This window comes from Saccostrea cucullata, unplaced genomic scaffold (assembly GCF_032062105.1).
Source record: "Saccostrea cucullata isolate Sc308-1 unplaced genomic scaffold, CSIRO_AGI_Scuc_v1 ctg78, whole genome shotgun sequence".
NCBI lineage: Eukaryota > Metazoa > Mollusca > Bivalvia > Ostreida > Ostreidae > Saccostrea > Saccostrea cuccullata.
Window position 1 is genome coordinate 846,602 of NW_026940638.1, and position 18,180 is coordinate 864,781.

The following is an 18,180-nucleotide window of genomic DNA, read 5'->3' on the forward strand; positions in this document are numbered from 1 at the left end:
GTTCAAATATTATGGCCATAAAATATTGAGTCCCCCTTTTGATTTATGAAAGAGGGGGGTTCAAAATATTATGGCCTTAAAATCTCGAGTCCCCCTGCCCTTTTAATTTAAGAGGGAAGGGGGTTCAAAATATTATGGCCATAAAATATTGAGTCCTCTGCCCATTTAATTTTATAGGGAGGGGGTTCAAAATATTATGGCCATAAAATATTGAGTCCCCTTCCCTTTTCGTTTTTGAGGGAGGGGGTTCAAAATATTATGGCCATAAAATATTGAGTCCCCCTGACCTTCTAATTTATGAGGGAGGGGGTTCAAATTATTATGGCCATAAAATATTGACTCCCCCTGCACTTTTAATTTCATAGGGAGGGGGTTCAAAATATTATGGCCATAAAATATTGAGTCCTCTGCCCATTTAATTTTATAGGGAGGGGGGTTCAAAATATTATGGCCATAAAATATTGAGCCCCCCTACCCTTTTAAGTTTAGCGGTTGGGGGTTCAAAATATTATGGCCATAAAATATTGAGTCCCCCTTCCTTTTTAATTATAGAGGGATTAAGAAAGAGGGGGTTCAAAATATTATGGCCATAAAATATTGAGTCCCCCTGCCCTTTTAATTTTATAAGGAGGGGGGTTCAAAATATTATGGCCATAAAATATTGAGTCCACTAGCCTTTTTGACTTATGAAAGAGGGGGGTTCAAAATATTATTGCAATAAAATATTGAGTCCCCGTGCCCTTCTTGTTTAAGAGGGACAGGGTTCAAAATATAATGGCCATAAAATATTGAGTCCCCTGCCCTTTTAATTTTATAGGGGGGGGGGTCAAAATATTATGGCCATAAAATATTGAGTCACCTTATTGAACTTTTTTGAAAATGGAGTGATGATATAATATGCCTGCAAAGAATCTAAAACTTTTCTCCCACTTACACACTTCAACTACTTGAGAGTAGGGTACCTTTATAAATTAAAAGTGCATTTTTTTCCACATTGTCATTCATGCAATTCTTAAATAATTGAGGGTAGAAATAATATAATCATAAGTTGTTACCAAGGAAATAAAAAAATAATTATTTCTTTTTACTATTAAACCAACAATATTCTACATCAATTAACTTTAATACACATGTATCATGATGAGTGATAGAAAATAAATAAAGATACATTTATTTCTGTGTCTTTCTCTGAATCCCATCAGGTATTTATTCTTTTAAAAAAAAATTACAATTGTAAATTGTAATTTACAATTTGAAAAAAGGAAATTTAAGGAGCAATGCTATTGAATAAGAATTTAATTCAAAAGGTATCTCCCCATTGAGGAGGTTACACGGGGGTGTAGCACCTGTGTATTGTGTGTACAAAGGGGGGTGTCATAGGAGGTCAACAATACCTGCTGTCTTGTTGCTTCCCCTTTATGGTTTCTATATTATGCAATACAGTGTTTAGAGAGTGCACTGATAGGGTAGCCCAGGTTGAGGGGTGGTTAGTTTACATACAACATTCATGTGTATAAATAGAGTTAATCAAAGCAATTGCAATCATTACAATGTCACCCTCAAGAGGTGATGGAGGTCTCCGAGTATTTTTTAGAAAAAAGAAATATAATCTTTGTTGATTGAAATTCCCATCTTTTTACATGTTTTAACATAATTACAAGAAAAACAGTCTGTCCGAGACGTATTGGATGTTATTTTTCGATTTGATATGATATATTGATACAGCCCTAGTTGAAATGCATTGCTAGATAATGATGAAAGTGATATGACTGATAACATTTCTTTGTACCCTAAAGTCTTAAGGTCACCTGAGTCACTTAGGGGAACTATTGATATCCTTTTTTAAATAACAACTTTCATTGTGTGTCATTTGTTAACATTTTAAGCTTCTTCTCTGAATCAACTTAACCAATTTCAACCAAATTTGGCATATATCATCTATGTGTGATGGGGAACAACAAAAATTATCAAGTTCTTGGCAACAGAGGCAAACAGAGATATAAGTTAATTTTAGTTTGCAAGGGTATTGTATTTTTACTAGCAATTCGAACATCAGGATCAATTAGTCAAGTGTTCTGGTCCGATTTTTTTATTTTATTAAATTGTATTCTGCTGGGCAAAGTTATTACCCTTGGCCATGCATCTTTGATGATTCATACCTGTAAATAATGTATTTGAAAGGTAAATAGAATAAGAGAATTTTGCAAGAATATCTGTTGTATAATACAAATAGAGTTTTCATAGTTTTAATGATCAGGGAGACTTGGAAACAATAAATGAATAAAAATGAGACACAATTAATTTATCTTATATTATTTAACATATTCTTCAAAGGCCAAGTGAGGCCAGTGTGGGTTAAAAAATAGATATTTTGTTAGTAAGCTGCATGGCAATAGTAATAAATGGTGGACAGATATATACTTGTTGATGCTACAAGTAATCATACTATATTTTTTGCTTTGGACAACAAATTCTTGCTTCATTGATCATTGAGAAAGGATCTGATGACCCCTTAAATGAGGTATCACCCTTCAACATTTTGTGCTTAAAGTAGAACAAACACCCCTGGATTCTATTATTACTAATTTCTAAAAAATACTCGAGGAAAAAAGAATAATATTACTAAATTGACAACAATGAATGACCTCTGTGAGAAAAATAACAAGTTCTGACATGATTGCATCATATTTTGTGAAAAATTAGAGAATCCTATATGTTGGTCACTTGGGAGCTTTAAATTAATATACATTTTGGAATGTTTATGCTATCTAAGTGCAAAAAACAAGCATATAACAGTCTGATATAAAATGCAGTGTACCTCTGTTCCATAAATAGTAGAGGGTGATATTTGGAGACATGTATAATGAGTCTCCGTTCTTTGTGTACTATAAAGGTCAAGGTCATATCAAGAGGTCATAGGTCAAATATTGTGACGTCATCTACTGAATCTTATAGTTTTTTTGCGATTGAAATTTTTTTAATCGCCAAAATATCAAAAACTAGTGGTTCAATTTTCTTTATTTTCACACATTTTATTTTGGGACCCATTTTAATCATTCTGTTTTGCAAAAATTGAATTATACATTTTTTCTTTAGAAAACTTGAAGTGTAGGATATTTACATGTGAATTTTCAATTCCAACGCTATGTATGTTCTATTTTTAGTTACTACTTTTTCTCAAATGGTCCAGTATCGATATGACTTACTAAGTTAAAGTAACAAAAAGGTTATCTGAATTAAAATTATAACACAAACTTGCAATAGATCAATTAATTATGCTTAAATAAGGCTCATTCTCAAGTTGAGTTTTTGATTTCACAATCTTCTTACCGGGGTCTGATAGGCCATATTTCAGACGATGTGGGCAAAATATGTGCAGTTGAATTTCTTTCATATTATATATTAAGAGAGATTTTGTATTCTAGAACAAAATCTCAAAGTTTCAGAAAAATTGAATTTGAGGAAAAATGTGTCCTACCTTAATATAAACCCTTCTATCTTTAAAAGTTAAAATCATATAGGCATTTGCAACATGATCCTAGACCTTTGACCTGGAATTTCAGTCAAGGTCATGGTCATTTCAATGCTTTTAAATTTTCATTTTCCAAGCCATTTATGGATTCTTATTGCAATTTTATGAAATAACTTAAAGAAGTAATATATTCAAAGAAAATTAAAATATCTCTGATTGTTCTAGTTGTCTTGCACACAATTAAAAATTTCATTTGCACATGTGCTTACTGAAAAAAAAATTGACAAAGAAAAAACAATGTACATTGCTAAAACATTCTATTCGCCTCTCTTACACAAAGTCTATTTAAAATGGTCTCTCATTTGTTAGTTATAGAAATTTTAAGGACCTAGTCAAAATGTGGTACACTAACTGTGGCAAATAAATTAGTCATCAATAATAACCTTGGATTGTGAAAAATGATGGCAAGTTGGGCAAGTAAAAATAGAACATGTAGGTCTACTCTAAGATTTATTATTTGATACCATTAGTGCTCAACTACTTATTCTATTGATTATCTTTTTATGCCCCTGAAGTTTTGAGAGTATACATTCTTTATTGTGTCGGTCTGTCTGTCTGTTTGTCCACAAAAACTTTAATTTGCCCATAACTTTTGCCCATAAATTTTGATTTAGTGGAGCTATGACTTTGAAGTTCATATTTCATTTGTGGATTCCTTATGACAAGATCATGGGTACCACCAAAGAGCAATATATGATAATTGTCTCATATGGCCCCTTAAAATGGGAATCTAAATTTTACTTTATTATAGCTTTAATTTGTACAGCTATACATGGACCTTTATTTGTCATTTTCAATTTGATAAAAATGCCATTATTTTAGAAATATGACATCATGAACTTCATGTTTTCCCGCCATTTTAGCATATTTTGTATAAAACTGCTGATTTTCAAGCAGTTTCTTCTTCCTAAAAAGTATAGAGCGCAGCCTAGAACAAACTTTATATTATTACCAAAGATGTATTTAATCAATACTAATTAGTGACAGAAAAGGTATGTATGTTCTACACTGTGCTCTATGTTTCCCATAAGAAAAAAAAACACCAAGAAAAAGGCATGTTTTTGGCTTTTTATGTTAGATAGCAAATAATAGCATTACTTCTAATGTCATTTACAGCCAGTGAGTGCGTATTAATGTGAAAAATGTATTGGAAATATTTCTAAAATAATCTCTTCTACAAAATAAATATCAATTGAAACAAATCTAAATATCATTCCAAAATGTTGATTTTTTAGGGGCCAAAATTGGTTCTTATCATATTTAGTCCTTAGACCTTTGACCCCAACCTTGTAGTTTGACCCACTTTTAAACAAAAAATCCAAACATTTAGTTTGGCCATATCTTTTGAACAGTATAAACCAAGACTATTATACTTCATATATGTAATCTATGTGACAAGACCTTTCATTGGATACCAACAACCTTGACCTTTTGACCTTGGAGATTTCATTACTTATGAAAAAACTTAATCTTGGCCATAACTTTTGGCTAGTGCTGTCAAACTTCAAATATTAAATCCTTGTCAGAAGACCCTTCAGTAGACACCAAGAACTTTGACCTTGGAGTTTGACCTACTTTTAAGAAGCAAACCTTGACCATACTTTTTAAAGGGTTAAGGTTAGTGCTTTCACACTTAAAATATTTAATCCTTGTGAAAAGACCTTTCACTTAATATCTAGAAATTTGACCCTTTGTCCTTGACCTTGAGTTTGACCTACTTAAAAAATTTTTAACCTTGCCAATAACTGTTGAAGGGTTAGGACTATGGTTTCCATACTTCACACATGCATTCTTTGTGGCAAGACCTTTCATTGGATACCACATTACCTTGACCTTTGGACCTTAACCTTGAAGATTTCCATTTTTCCATTTCCATTTTTCAACTTTTGACCTTTCACCTGTGACCTTTGCCTTACTTATCTTTATTTTGCATTTTCGTTGGTTAAAAAGAAACATAAATATCATATGAAAGCTAATGTACATACACAATACACATATTGGGTGAGAGATTTATCATTTTCATCTTTATCCATTTTTAGGTCACCTGAGTAAACTCATTTTGATCAATAAACTCATTCATATAAACTCCTTAGTAAATGCCTCTCCTAAAACTGTGAATTTCATAGCCCATGGGTGAGGGGTCTGGTGTTGGGGCTCTATTGTTTATATGTGGAAATGCATATATTCTTTTAAAATCATTCTTCTCTGCTCCTGGGTAAGACATGGTCAATATTTTACAGCCAAGATATTTAAAATCCCACCAAAAATGTAACAGAAATCCAATATAAGGCAATCATTATCACACTCAACATGAAACCCATCCATACATGTACAATAAAATCATCAATTTCTTTATCATAATATCTTGAATCCATTCGCTTCACTCTCCCTCTAAAATTAAAGGGAAGGGGACTCTATATTTTATGGCCATGATATTTTGAACCGCCTCCTTCACAAATTAAAAGACAGAGGGACTCTATATTTTATGGCCATCATATTTTGAACCTCCCTCTTTCATAAAACAAAAAGGCTAGGGGACTCAATATTTTGTGGCCATAATATTTTGAACCCCCCTCCTTATAAAATTAAAAGGGCAGGGGGACTCAATATTTTATGGCCATAATATTTTGAACCACACCCATCCCTCTGAAAATTAAAAGGGCAGGGGGAGTTGATATCTTATGGCCATAATATTTTGAACCTCTCTCCTTCATAAACTTATAAGGGCAGGGGGAGTCAATATTTTATTGCCATAATATTTTGAACCCCCCTCCCTCTTAAATTGAAAGGGCAGGGGGACTCAATATTTTATGGTCATAATATTTTGAACCCCCCTCTGTCTAAAATTTAAAAGACAGGGGGAGTCGATATTTTATGACCATAATATTTTGAACCCCCCTCCTTCATAAATTAAAAGGGCAGGGGGAGTCGATATTTTATGGCCATAATATTTTGAATTAACCCCCCTCCCTCTTAAATTGAAAGGGCAGGGGGACTCAATATTTTATGGTCACAATATTTTGAACCCCCCTCTGTCAAAAATTTAAGGGGCAGGGGGACTCAATATTTTATGGCCATAATATTTTGAACCCCCCTCCTTCATAAATTAAAAGGGCAGGGGGAGTCGATATTTTATGGCCATAATATTTTGAACCTCCCTCCCTCTAAAATTTAAAGGGCAGGGGGAGTCAATATGTTATGGCCATAATATTTTGAACCCCCTTCCTTATTAATAAAAAGGTCAGGGGGAGTCAATATTTTATGGCCATAATATTTTGAACCCCCTCCCTCATAAACTAAAAGGGAAGGGGACTCAATATTTTATGGCCATAATATTTTGAACCCCCCTCCCTCTTAAATTGAAAGGGCAGGGGGACTCAATATTTTATGGTCATAATATTTTGAACCCCCCTCTGTCTAAAATTTAAAGGGCAGGGGGAGTCGATATTTTATGTCCATAATATTTTGAACCCCCTCCCTCATAAACTAAAAGGGAAGGGGACTCAATATTTTATGGCCATAATATTTTGAACCCCCTCCCTCTTAAATTGAAAGGGCAGGGGGACTCAATATTTTATGGCCATAATATTTTGAACCCCCCTCTGTCAAAAATTTAAGGGGCAGGGGGACTCAATATTTTATGGTCATAATATTTTGAACCCCCCTCCTTCATAAATTAAAAGGGCAGGGGGAGTCGATATTTTATGGCCATAATATTTTGAACCCCCTTCCTTCATAAATTAAAAGGGCAGGGGGACTCAATATGTTATGGCCATAATATTTTGAACCCCCCTGCCTCTTAAATTGAAAGGGCAGGGGGACTCAATATTTTATGGTCATAATATTTTGAACCCCCCTCTATCTTAAATTTAAAGGACAGGGGGAGTCGATATTTTATGACCATAATATTTTGAACCCCCCTCCTTCGTAAATTAAAAGGGCAGGGGGAGTCGATATTTTATATAAGAAGATAAGGGGAGTCAATATTTTATGGCCATAATATTTTGAACCCCCCTCGTTATAAAATTAAAAGGGCAGGGGGACTCAATATTTTATGGCCATAATATTTTGAACCCCCTCTTTCTTAATCCCTCTAAAATTAAAATGGAAGGGGGACTCAATATTTTATGGCCATAATATTTTGAACCCCCTCCCTCATAAACTGAAAGGGAAGGGGACTCAATATTTTATGGCCATAATATTTTGAACCCCCCCTCTATCTAAAATTTAAGGGGCAGGGGGACTCAATATTTTATGGTCATAATATTTTGAACCCCCCTCCCTCTTAAATTGAAAGGGCAGGGGGACTCAATATTTTATGGCCATAATATTTTGAACCCCCTCCCTCTAAAATCTAAAGGGCAGGGGGAGTCAATATTTTATGGCCATAATATTTTGAACCCCTTCCCTTTTGAATGAAAAAGGTGGGGGTTCAATATTTTATAGGGGGGTTCAATATATCGCAGCGAAAAAGTGAACCCGGGTTCAAAATATTATGCGATATATTGAACCCGGGTTCAATATATCGCGGTATCAAAATATTATGCTACACCGGCAGTAAAAAGGTCAGTAATTGTCTAAGTTTTACAGTAACGACAGCACATTGTCAGTAATTTTCTAAGTTTGTCAGTAAAAAATGGGAATGTCAGTACGTTTTTGACTTAGTAGTGATACTTAAACAGGCTACACATATATCAGTACATTGATAGTGTCACTGCACTTGAAAAACACACTTTTGTCATTTTCTTTGAAAAAAAAAACAATTCAATTTTCTCTTAATAGGAATTTTTAAAAGATATGAATATTTATCTTAATTTTTTAATAGCGAAATCTGTGAATTCCAGTTAAATTCAAAGGAATATTAAAATATCAAGAGTCTAAAATATACTTAAAATTAATATTATTAACTTCATGGATTTTGTTAGAGATGACAAGATGTTACTTTTACTTTCTTATACATTTAAAGAATTGCTGACTCAGGTTAGCACTGTGACCCATGGGCATAAGGTTAAGTTTTACTTCTGTACTGAGCTTGATAGATTTCAGTGCATTTATTCATGTACCTTGATGCTTTATATTGTAGGCTCCTCTGTTTGTTGACCGCATGCAGCACTTAGCTCTAGTTTTAGAGGAAAAATACAAATGGAAAGAATGGAAGTATATGTTTAAACTGAGTTCCTCTAAAATAGTAAGTTATTTATGGTAGAAAAAATTACAGGTATTTTTATTTCCTTATATTGTACATATACTAAATGTTAGGGGTTACAAAGCCAAACTTTGGATCTTAACTGAAATCATAACTCATGTAGCACTAGAAGAAGAAAATTGAGAAAACCTGATAAATTCATTATGCAGGCATGGGGTGTACACAAGCTACGCAGCTACAAGTCAACACTTTCCAGTAGTATAGAACAGATGGTAAAACTGGTCAACAAAGAAGAATTCACAGCCACAGTGGCAGCTCTGGGGTTATGGGACAAGGGAGATATGACCACATCCACAGTAGACACCAAGTATGCCAGGGTAAGTGACTACATCCACAATAGACACCAAGTATGTGTAGACACCAAGTATGCCAGGGTAAGTGGTGATTACATCCACAGTAGACACCAAGTATGTCTGGGTAAGTGACTACATCCACAGTAGTCACCAAGTATGCCAGGGTAAGTGACTACATCCACAATAGACACCAAGTATGTCAGGGTAAGTGACTATATCTACAGTAGACACCAAGTGACTACATCCACAGTAGACACCAAGTATGGCAGGGTAAGTGACTACATCCACAGTAGACACCAAGTATGCCAAGGTAAATGACTACATCCACAATAGACACCAAGTATGTCAGGGTAAGTGACTACATCTACAGTAGACACCAAGTGACTACATCCACAGTAGACACCAAGTATCTCAGGGTAAGTGACTACATCCACAGTAGACACCAAGTATGTCAGGATAAGTGACTACATCCACAGTAGACACCAAGTATGCCAGGGTAAGTGACTACATCCACAGTAGACGCCAAGTATGTGTAGACACCAAGTATGCCAGGGTAAGTGACTACATCCACAATAGACACCAAGTATGTGTAGACACCAAGTATGCCAGGATAAGTGACTACATCCACAGTAGACACCATGTATGTCAGGATGACTACATACACAGTAGACACCAAGTATGCCAGGGTAAGTGACTACAACCACTGTAGACACCAAGTATGTCGAATGACTACATCCACAGTAGACACCAAGTGTGCCAGGGTAAGTGACTATGTCCACAGTAGACAACAAGTATGTCAGGGTAAGTGACTACATCCACAATAGACACCAAGTATGTCAGGGTAAGTAACTACATCCACAGTAGACACCAAGTATGTCAGGGTAAGAGACTACATCCATAGTAGACACCAAGTATGTCATGGTAAGATCTAATGTTTAAAACAGTTACACAGGCTTCATTTACAATGCTTTTTATAAATCCATATATCAAGAAAAAGTTTCAAGTGAAGTTTTAATGTTTTAATGAATTAGAAAATTTATTGTTGAAAATTTAAACATAGAAATTAGATGTTTTCTTATTATGAATGATTGCATCTTAATAAATACTTTTATCTACTTCAGTTAAGTTCTGTAGAATCTTTGTGCATTCCTCCTCCATCCAAAAAATGTATGCTAGCTCAGAATGCGCTGGAGTTATTCAGGAAGAAACAGAATACGGACATGGTCTTTGAAATCATTCTTGTTCGAGGTCAGTTAAAAGTTGACCTCACATTTTGGCATATTACTTTCAGACTTGTTACAAAGATTTCTAATCATTAACATAACTTATAATCAAACATTGCAGCTTCTTAAAATGGAAGTTGTTTCCATACATGTATCTTTATTTATTAGGAAAGCCCCTTTGTAAGTTTTAGGGGGCTCCAATTTAAAAATTCTATTTCAAGGATTAAAATATTTATGTAAAATAAGGAATTGTGATTATTATGATTGATGCCTTTTAGATATGGGAGACATTGTGATTGACCACACTCATGGAGATCCTATTGAGAGACAGGAGGATGACCATGATGTAGAAATTCACCAGATTCCTGCCCACTGTGTCATCCTGGCAGCCCGCTGTAACTGGTTCTCACGGGCCTTACTCAGCGGGATGAGGGAGTCCATAGACAAGTAAGAGAAACATAAGTCTGGTGTAAAGGATTCTCAAGGGTTTTACTGAGTGGGATGAGGGAGTCCATAGACAAGTAAGAGAAACATAAGTCTGGTGTAAGGGATTCTCAAGGGCTTTACTGAGTGGGATGAGGGAGTCCATAGACAAGTAAGAAAACAAGCCTGGTGTAAGGGATTCTCATGGCTTTACTCAGTGTGATGAAGGAGTCCATAGACAAGTAAGAGAAACATAAGCCTGGTGTAAGGGATTCTCAAGGGCTTTACTGAGTGGGATGAGGGAGTCCATAGACAAGTAAGAGAAACATAAGCCTGGTGTAAGGGATTCTCAAGGGCTTTACTGAGTGGGATGAGGGAGTCCATAGACAAGTAAGAGAAACATAAGCCTTGTGTAAGGGATTCTCAAGGGCTTTACTGAGTGGGATGAGGGAATCCATAGACAAGTAAGAGAAACATAAGCCTGGTGTAAGGGATTCTCAAGGGCTTTACTCGGTGGGATGAGGGAGTCAATAGACAAGTAAGAGAAACATAAGCCTGATGTAAGGGATTCTCAAGGGCTTTACTGAGTGGGATGAGGGAGTCCATAGACAAGTAAGAGAAACATAAGCCTGGTGTAAGGGATTCTCAAGGGCTTTACTGAGTGGGATGAGGGAGTCCATAGACAAGTAAGAGAAACATAAGCCTGGTGTAAGGGATTCTCAAGGGCTTTACTCAGTGGGATGAGGGAGTCCATAGACAAGTAAGAGAAACATAAGCCTGGTGTAAGGGATTCTCAAGGGCTCTACTCAGGGGGATGAAGGAGTCCATAGACAAGTAAGAGAAACTTAAGCCTGGTGTAAGGGATTCTCAAGGGCTTTACTCAGTGGGATAAGGGAGTCCATAGACAAGTAAGAGAATCATAAGCCTGGTGTAAGGGATTCTCAAGGGCTCTACTCAGTGGGATGAGGGAGTCCATAGACAAGTAAGAGAAACATAAGCCTGGTGTAAGGGATTCTCAAGGGCTTTACTGAGTGGGATGAGGGAGTCCATAGACAAGTAAGAGAAACATAAGCCTGGTGTAAGGGATTCTCAAGGGCTTTACTCAGTGGGATAAGGGAGTCTATAGACAAGTAAGAAAAACATAAGCCTGGTGTAAGGGATTCTCAAGGGCTCTACTCAGGGGGATAAACGAGTCCATAGACAAGTAAGAGAAACTTAAGCGTGGTGTAAGGGATTCTCAAGGGCTCTACTCAGTGGGATGAGGGAGTCCATAGACAAGTGAGAGAAACATAAGCCTGGTGTAAGGGATTCTCAAGGGCTTTACTCAGTGGGATGAGGGAGGCTATGAAGGAAAAAATCCACAGATATTTTAAATATAAGATATTGGCTCTCTTATTTATGGCAGAAAATAAATACTGGCATGAAGTGATTTTTATTGGAGAAAAAAAAAATTTAATGAAAAATAAATATGGCTATTTCTTTATCAGATTTTAAATTGAGAACTAAAAAAAATTCTTCTTTGTTTAATGAAAGCAATTCTTTTCTTTTTTAATTTCTTAATGAACAATTGTTGCAGAAAAATAACCATACATGATACAAACCCCGAGATCTTCAGCATGTTTATTGAGTTTTTGTACAGTGGTGCTATTCAGTCTGAGTCTTTGTCCACCGATCAACTTACAGAGTTACTTACCTTGGCAGATAGATATGAGGTGATTTTTTTGAAAGCTTGAATTGAGTTATTGCATGAACAAGGAAGAAGTATATCTATCCATCGATATATTATTAAAAAGCTGAATTTATTGAGCTTATTCAGAAAATAAATGTAGAGAAATGCTTGAATTCCAAAAAAAGATAACAGATTTACATTTTAAAATTTGTTAAGTGTTTTTTTTCCTGAATTTTTTTTCATACAGTTTACAAAGAATTTTACAATAAACTTGCACTGGCTCGCCAAGGCTCGGAGATAAAAAAAAAAACACAACTCGTTGGATAAAAATCATATCCAAATACTAATCATGGGAGATCCTATATTATATCTCACCATGCAAATATTCCCGGTATTTTATAATTATGTTACTTTAATCAGCTGTTGATATTACAGGTGAACAACCTTGGTCAGGTGTGTGAGCAGATCTTACTACACCATGTAGATGGTGACACGGCTTTGTACCTTCTCAGTATTGCTGACCAGTTTCAGAAAAAAGTACTCAAGGTAAGGACTTCCTTAGTATTGCTGACTAGTTTCAGAAAAAAGTGCTCAAGGTTAGGGCCTCCTTAGTATTGCTGACTAGTTCCAGAAAAAAATTCTCAGGGTACAATTTAAGTGCCTCCGTAGTATTCTGACTAGTTCCAGTCAAGAAAGAAGTTTTATGAATATCTCTGAAATGTGAAATTTGCATGTCTTTTGTATATCAGAACATTCTAAGTGGTTTAGTTTGAAGCCAGATGGTAATAAATAACTACACTTCATGTAAGGAAGTAATGATATTGTGATGATCATTTGTTCCTTTTTAGGACAATGTTTTGAGTTACCTTGGAAACCATCCAGATATGAAGAATGGTGAAGTCTTTAGCCAACTGCCCCCACACCTCCGTACAGAAATAGAGGACGTTATAAAGGAGGAAGGGTATTTATTTAATTTCTTTGTGTGTACTGTCTAGTGTTTTAGTTTTATAATGTGATCAATCAGTATGTTTGGGGATAATTTGCATAAATGCTAAAGGCTGCTTTTGTTTATCTTGTCAACTTAACTATGTGTGGATTGAAGAGACATAAAATTCTAGTTACAAAAGCAGGCTGACTTAAATTAAAATAAGTTTTCTGAATAAATGCAAAGGGAAAGGAAAAACTATGGACTGATTTTTACGTCAACTAATAGAAAATTTTTTTGGGATATATTGTACATGTATATATATATGCATTATCGATAAAATTTCTTGGAATTTTTATTTCCTTATTTCTTTATTTTTAGCAATGATGGAAATTTGCAAAATTTAGAAGCCCTTAAAAATTAACATAACAATTTAACTCACCCAAATTAAGAAAAAAAAATAATTCCATGTAAAATTTCCAGATTTAGATAAGAGATAATGTATTATTTTTCAGTGATGTTGTGGGGAGTGGTAGAGTTGACTCCAGCAGCTTATCTAGTCAGGAGGATGGGGAGATAATTGGTCAGGTGCAGGTGGCGAGCAGTAGGGTACATGTAAGTCTTACTTATACCCCAGGGTCTGTACAACAGGTGACTCAGGTCAGGTGGTTAGCAGCAGGGTAAGTCTTACTTATACCCCAGGGTCTGTACAACAGGTGACTCAGGACAGGTGACAGGTGGTCAGCAGCAGGGTAAGTCTTACTTATACCCCAGGGTCTGTACAACAGGTGACTCAGGTCAGGTGTCTGAAGTGAGCCAGACAGAGGCTCTTTACCCAATACCTGTTTGTACAGGCCCTTCATCATGAAGGTGGTGGGAAAGAAATTGTTCTTGTTTATTTTTGTTTTTTTGAGAGAGTTATAATTTTACTGTTTCTTGTTTAAAGTGTTTGCTTACATAAGATATTGGAAAATTACAAAGAATTTTAAGCATGGCATGAACTTTGCGTGGAATGCACTTAAAGAAGAACAGAATAATTTTAAGACATTCTAGGTATTTGATCCAAAAATCATAAATCGGTAATACAACTACATTTGTCAAAATACTTTATAATTACGTATTTCAACAAAGGGTTTGAAAATTAGTTTTCATTAGAATTGTGAGTTCAAATTATTGTTATGATCAGTCTGAAGATGGACACAACTTGATTTCTTCTGAAAAGTTATTGACCATACTGTCAGGATGACTATCTATGGAAGCCTGTGAGTGTAATACATGTAAGTTTGTCTTTACTTTATAGAGGTATTCATCCTCTTCGTCGTCTTCCTCCTGTTTTGACGAGTACGGTGGAGTAGGCACGGATCACGCCCGGCTAGCTGAGTGTATCTCCGCCCTCCGTGCTGTGATTGGAGATGACGTACCAGAGGATGACCTCATTCAGTTCGCATTAGCTGCTGATTATGATGTCAGTCGAGCTATAAATTTCTATTTCCAGTCAGCTTAATGTTAATAAACAAATTCCATTGGACATTCCTTCAGGGTTTTGAGCAAAACCTCTAGGCTGAAAATATGCTTACCAAAATGTAGTGAAAGTTTTTCCATAGAAATCCTTACAAAATATTTGATCAGAATTTGTTTATTGCAAAATGCAAGCAGATATTGCTAATCAGCCATATTTGTATTTTCCTTCTTAATTAGACAATGTATTCCCCTATTGCTCATGACAATGTAAAAAATGTAGAAAAACAAATGGTGATCAATCTCAAAAAAATTTAAATATTACAAATCTGTGACACAACTATTGATATGGCTTTTACATTTAAGAGATGCAATTGCTCAAAAAGAAAAAAAAATGTTTGCATTTTTATGTGCCATGAAATAGTCATTATACAAAATTTCTTTCAACATGCAGACTTATTTACTATATGTTAAAATGAGAAAAATATATATCAAGGCAAATTTTTGAAAGGTCAAGATTATTGAATCAGATATAAGGCTTCTGTGGGGTCCTATATGACTTGGTTACTATTCTTGTTAATATTTATTGTGCGTCATTTGAAAGTAAATGCTGTAAACCAACTTTTTGGAAGCATATATTTCAATTGTTAGCTCACCAGAGCTGAAAGCTCAAGTCAGCTTTCCTGACTCTGATTTTCTGAATACAAGGGAGATAATCAAGAAAAGGGTGGAGTCATAATTTTCTGAAGAACCACTGGTCCAGAAAAGCTGAAACTTATGTGGAAGCATCCTGGGGTAGTATAGATTTTATATTGGTCAAATTTTGACCCTCAGGGTTAGGGCAGGGCCACAACAGTGAATCCAAGTTTTACAATGAAATAAGTTAGAAAAATCTTTAAAAATCTTCTCAGGAACCACTGAGTTAGAAAAGCTAAAACTTATATGGAAGCGTCTTGGGGTAGTGTAGATTTCATATCATCTGAATCATCACCCCAGGAGGTAGGGTGGGTCACAATAGGTTTTACAAGGGGAAATTTGGCGAAGAACAACATGGCCAAAGATACTTAGCTGAGCGATGTGGCCCATGCTCAGTTTAAAATTGAAATGTCTCTATTTTTAGTTTATGCATATGAGGAAGTATGATGCATAGATATATTTACACTTAAAAATATTTAATGATTTATTGCTTTGAATTTTTTGAGAAAGAAAGTTGCAAAACTTTCAGATATTTCTTGCATTTGAAGAAAAGTTGGTTCACATTATATGAAAATAATTGATAAAATGTCACTAATAGATGTGTATTTTATTTTACCATTTTCTGCTTCGTCATTTAATGATTTATTATTTATTGCATCATCTGTGATAAGATATTGGTCTGTTCTAAGTGGAATAGGAATCTCCGTGAGGCCCTCATTTGAACTGTTCTAGTTAAACATTTTTATCTTGTCAATTTTTTAATTCTTTTAATCCACTGCCTCTCTATAATTTTGTATTTATATAGGAAAATTATATTTTAATAGAATTATTTAACATTATATTGTTAAGTCCATTTTTATCTGTTTTGGTTTACATATTTGTTTGTAATAAAATGGAATAGTTCTTTTGTGTTGTTAACAATTTCTAGTCATTAAGGTCTTCCGTTTCAGACGGAAGACCTTATAGTGATTCTACTGTTTTTTCTTATTATTATTCTTATTATTATTTTTTTCCCCAAATCTTGTCGGCAGGATTTCTCAGAGATGGCTGGACGGATTTTCCTGAAATTTTCAGAGATGATAGAGAATGAAAATACCCCGAGACGTTTTTTTCATTTTTTCAAAATTCACTTCCGGTCGTCAGATATGTCCGATTTCCGCTTTTTTCAAAAATATTTAATCCGAGTGAGATCTCAGAAATGGTAAGAGATTAAGGCACCAAACTTACAGGGATGATAGATCTTGATAAGTAGGCAAATCCAATTAAGTTAAGATCGTCCACCGTCACTTCCGGTCGTCACAGGAAGTGTTCTTAAATATCGAAAATTTCAACTTTTCTTTTTTGAAAGTTTTTTAGCATCAGATTATTGCATCTTACTCGTAGTTTTGAAATATATCAGTCCAACCGGAAACAAAAACGACAACTTCCGGTTATAAGAGAAAAACTGCATATTTTCAGTATTTTTCTTTCCCATAAATATTTTTTATAGATAAAGTTTTTGAAATGATTTTTAGATATGTTATTCAGACTGCAAATGACTACAGTAATGTCAAATATCTTTGGAAAATTCACTTCCGGTCGCGTGATTTCCTGTCCTCAAAATGAATAGTTCTTATAGCTATTTCTCTGAAACGGTAAGAGATGTAGACACCAAACTTATAGGAGTGGTATATCTTGACGAAAAGGGAAAAACATATGGGTTAAGATTGTCCGCCGTTACTTCCGGTCATAACAGGAAGTGGTCAAAAAATAGGAAATTTCATCTTTTCTTTTATTGAACGTTTATTGCATCACATTATAGCGCGTTATTTGTAGTTTCAAAATATATCAGCTCCACCGAAAACAAAAACGACAACTTCCGGTTATAAGAGAAAAACTATATAATTTGAATATTTTCTTTCCAATATATATATTTTTTTTATAGATAAAGTGTTTGCAACTGTTTTTGGATACGTTATTCAGACTGCAAATGTCTACAGTAACATCAACTATTTTTTTTAAAATTCACTTCCGATTGCGTGTGATTTCCCGTCCTCAAAATGAGAAATTATTATAGCTAGATCTCTTAAACAGTAAGAGATAAAGACACCAAACTTTGACAAGTGGTATATCCTGATGAGTTAGCATTTCCATGGGGGATAAGATCGTCTGTCGTCACTTCCGGTCGTCACAGGAAGTGATCAAAGAAGTCCAAAAATTGAACTTTTCCTTAATATGGAAATTTTTTTTATCACATAATAGCATCTTATTTGTAGTTTTGAAATGAGTCAGTAATACCGAAAACAAAGAATACAACTTCCGGTTATAAGAGAAAAGCTTTATAATTTGAGTATTTTTCTTTCCAGTAAATATTTTTTATAGATGCAGTATTTGTAATGATTTTTGGATATGTTATTAAGACTGTAACTGTCTACAGCAACGCCAAACATCTTTGTAAAATTCACTTCCGGTTGCGTGATTTCCTGTACTCAAAATGAGAAGTTATCATAACTAGATCTCGTATAGGGTAAGAGATTAAGACACCAAACTTTTACAAGTGGTAGATCTTGATGTGTAGGCAAAATTAGTCAGGAAAAGATTGTCCACCGTCACTTCCGGTTGTCACAGGAAGTGAACAAATGAATAAAAACTTTTCTTATGGAATCTTTCTTAGTTATACATTATAGCATCTTTTTTGTAGTTTTGAAATATGTCAGTCCCACTGGAAACAAAATGGACAACTTCCGCTTATGAAAGAAAAACTGCATAAATTTAG

The 18,180-nt window shown here is 34.8% G+C and overlaps 1 protein-coding gene across 2 annotated transcripts in view; it reads left to right on the forward strand.

Moving 5' to 3' along the window:
* The window catches only part of LOC134255876 (uncharacterized), a 34,397-nt gene extending 18,309 nt beyond the window's left edge, over positions 1-16,088 (forward strand). Inside the window, exons 12-20 of one of the 2 annotated variants that reach the window (XM_062738461.1) lie at positions 8,616-8,720; positions 8,888-9,055; positions 10,153-10,279; positions 10,533-10,701; positions 12,254-12,389; positions 12,782-12,892; positions 13,195-13,307; positions 13,787-13,886; positions 14,572-16,088. In XM_062738461.1, coding sequence (XP_062594445.1) covers positions 8,616-8,720; positions 8,888-9,055; positions 10,153-10,279; positions 10,533-10,701; positions 12,254-12,389; positions 12,782-12,892; positions 13,195-13,307; positions 13,787-13,886; positions 14,572-14,775 — 1,233 coding nt within the window. In that variant the 3' untranslated portion in view covers positions 14,776-16,088. The remainder of the gene's footprint in view (positions 1-8,615; positions 8,721-8,887; positions 9,056-10,152; positions 10,280-10,532; positions 10,702-12,253; positions 12,390-12,781; positions 12,893-13,194; positions 13,308-13,786; positions 13,887-14,571) is intronic. The other variant, XM_062738462.1, reaches the window with a different exon arrangement.
* The last annotated feature ends 2,092 nt before the right edge of the window (positions 16,089-18,180 follow it).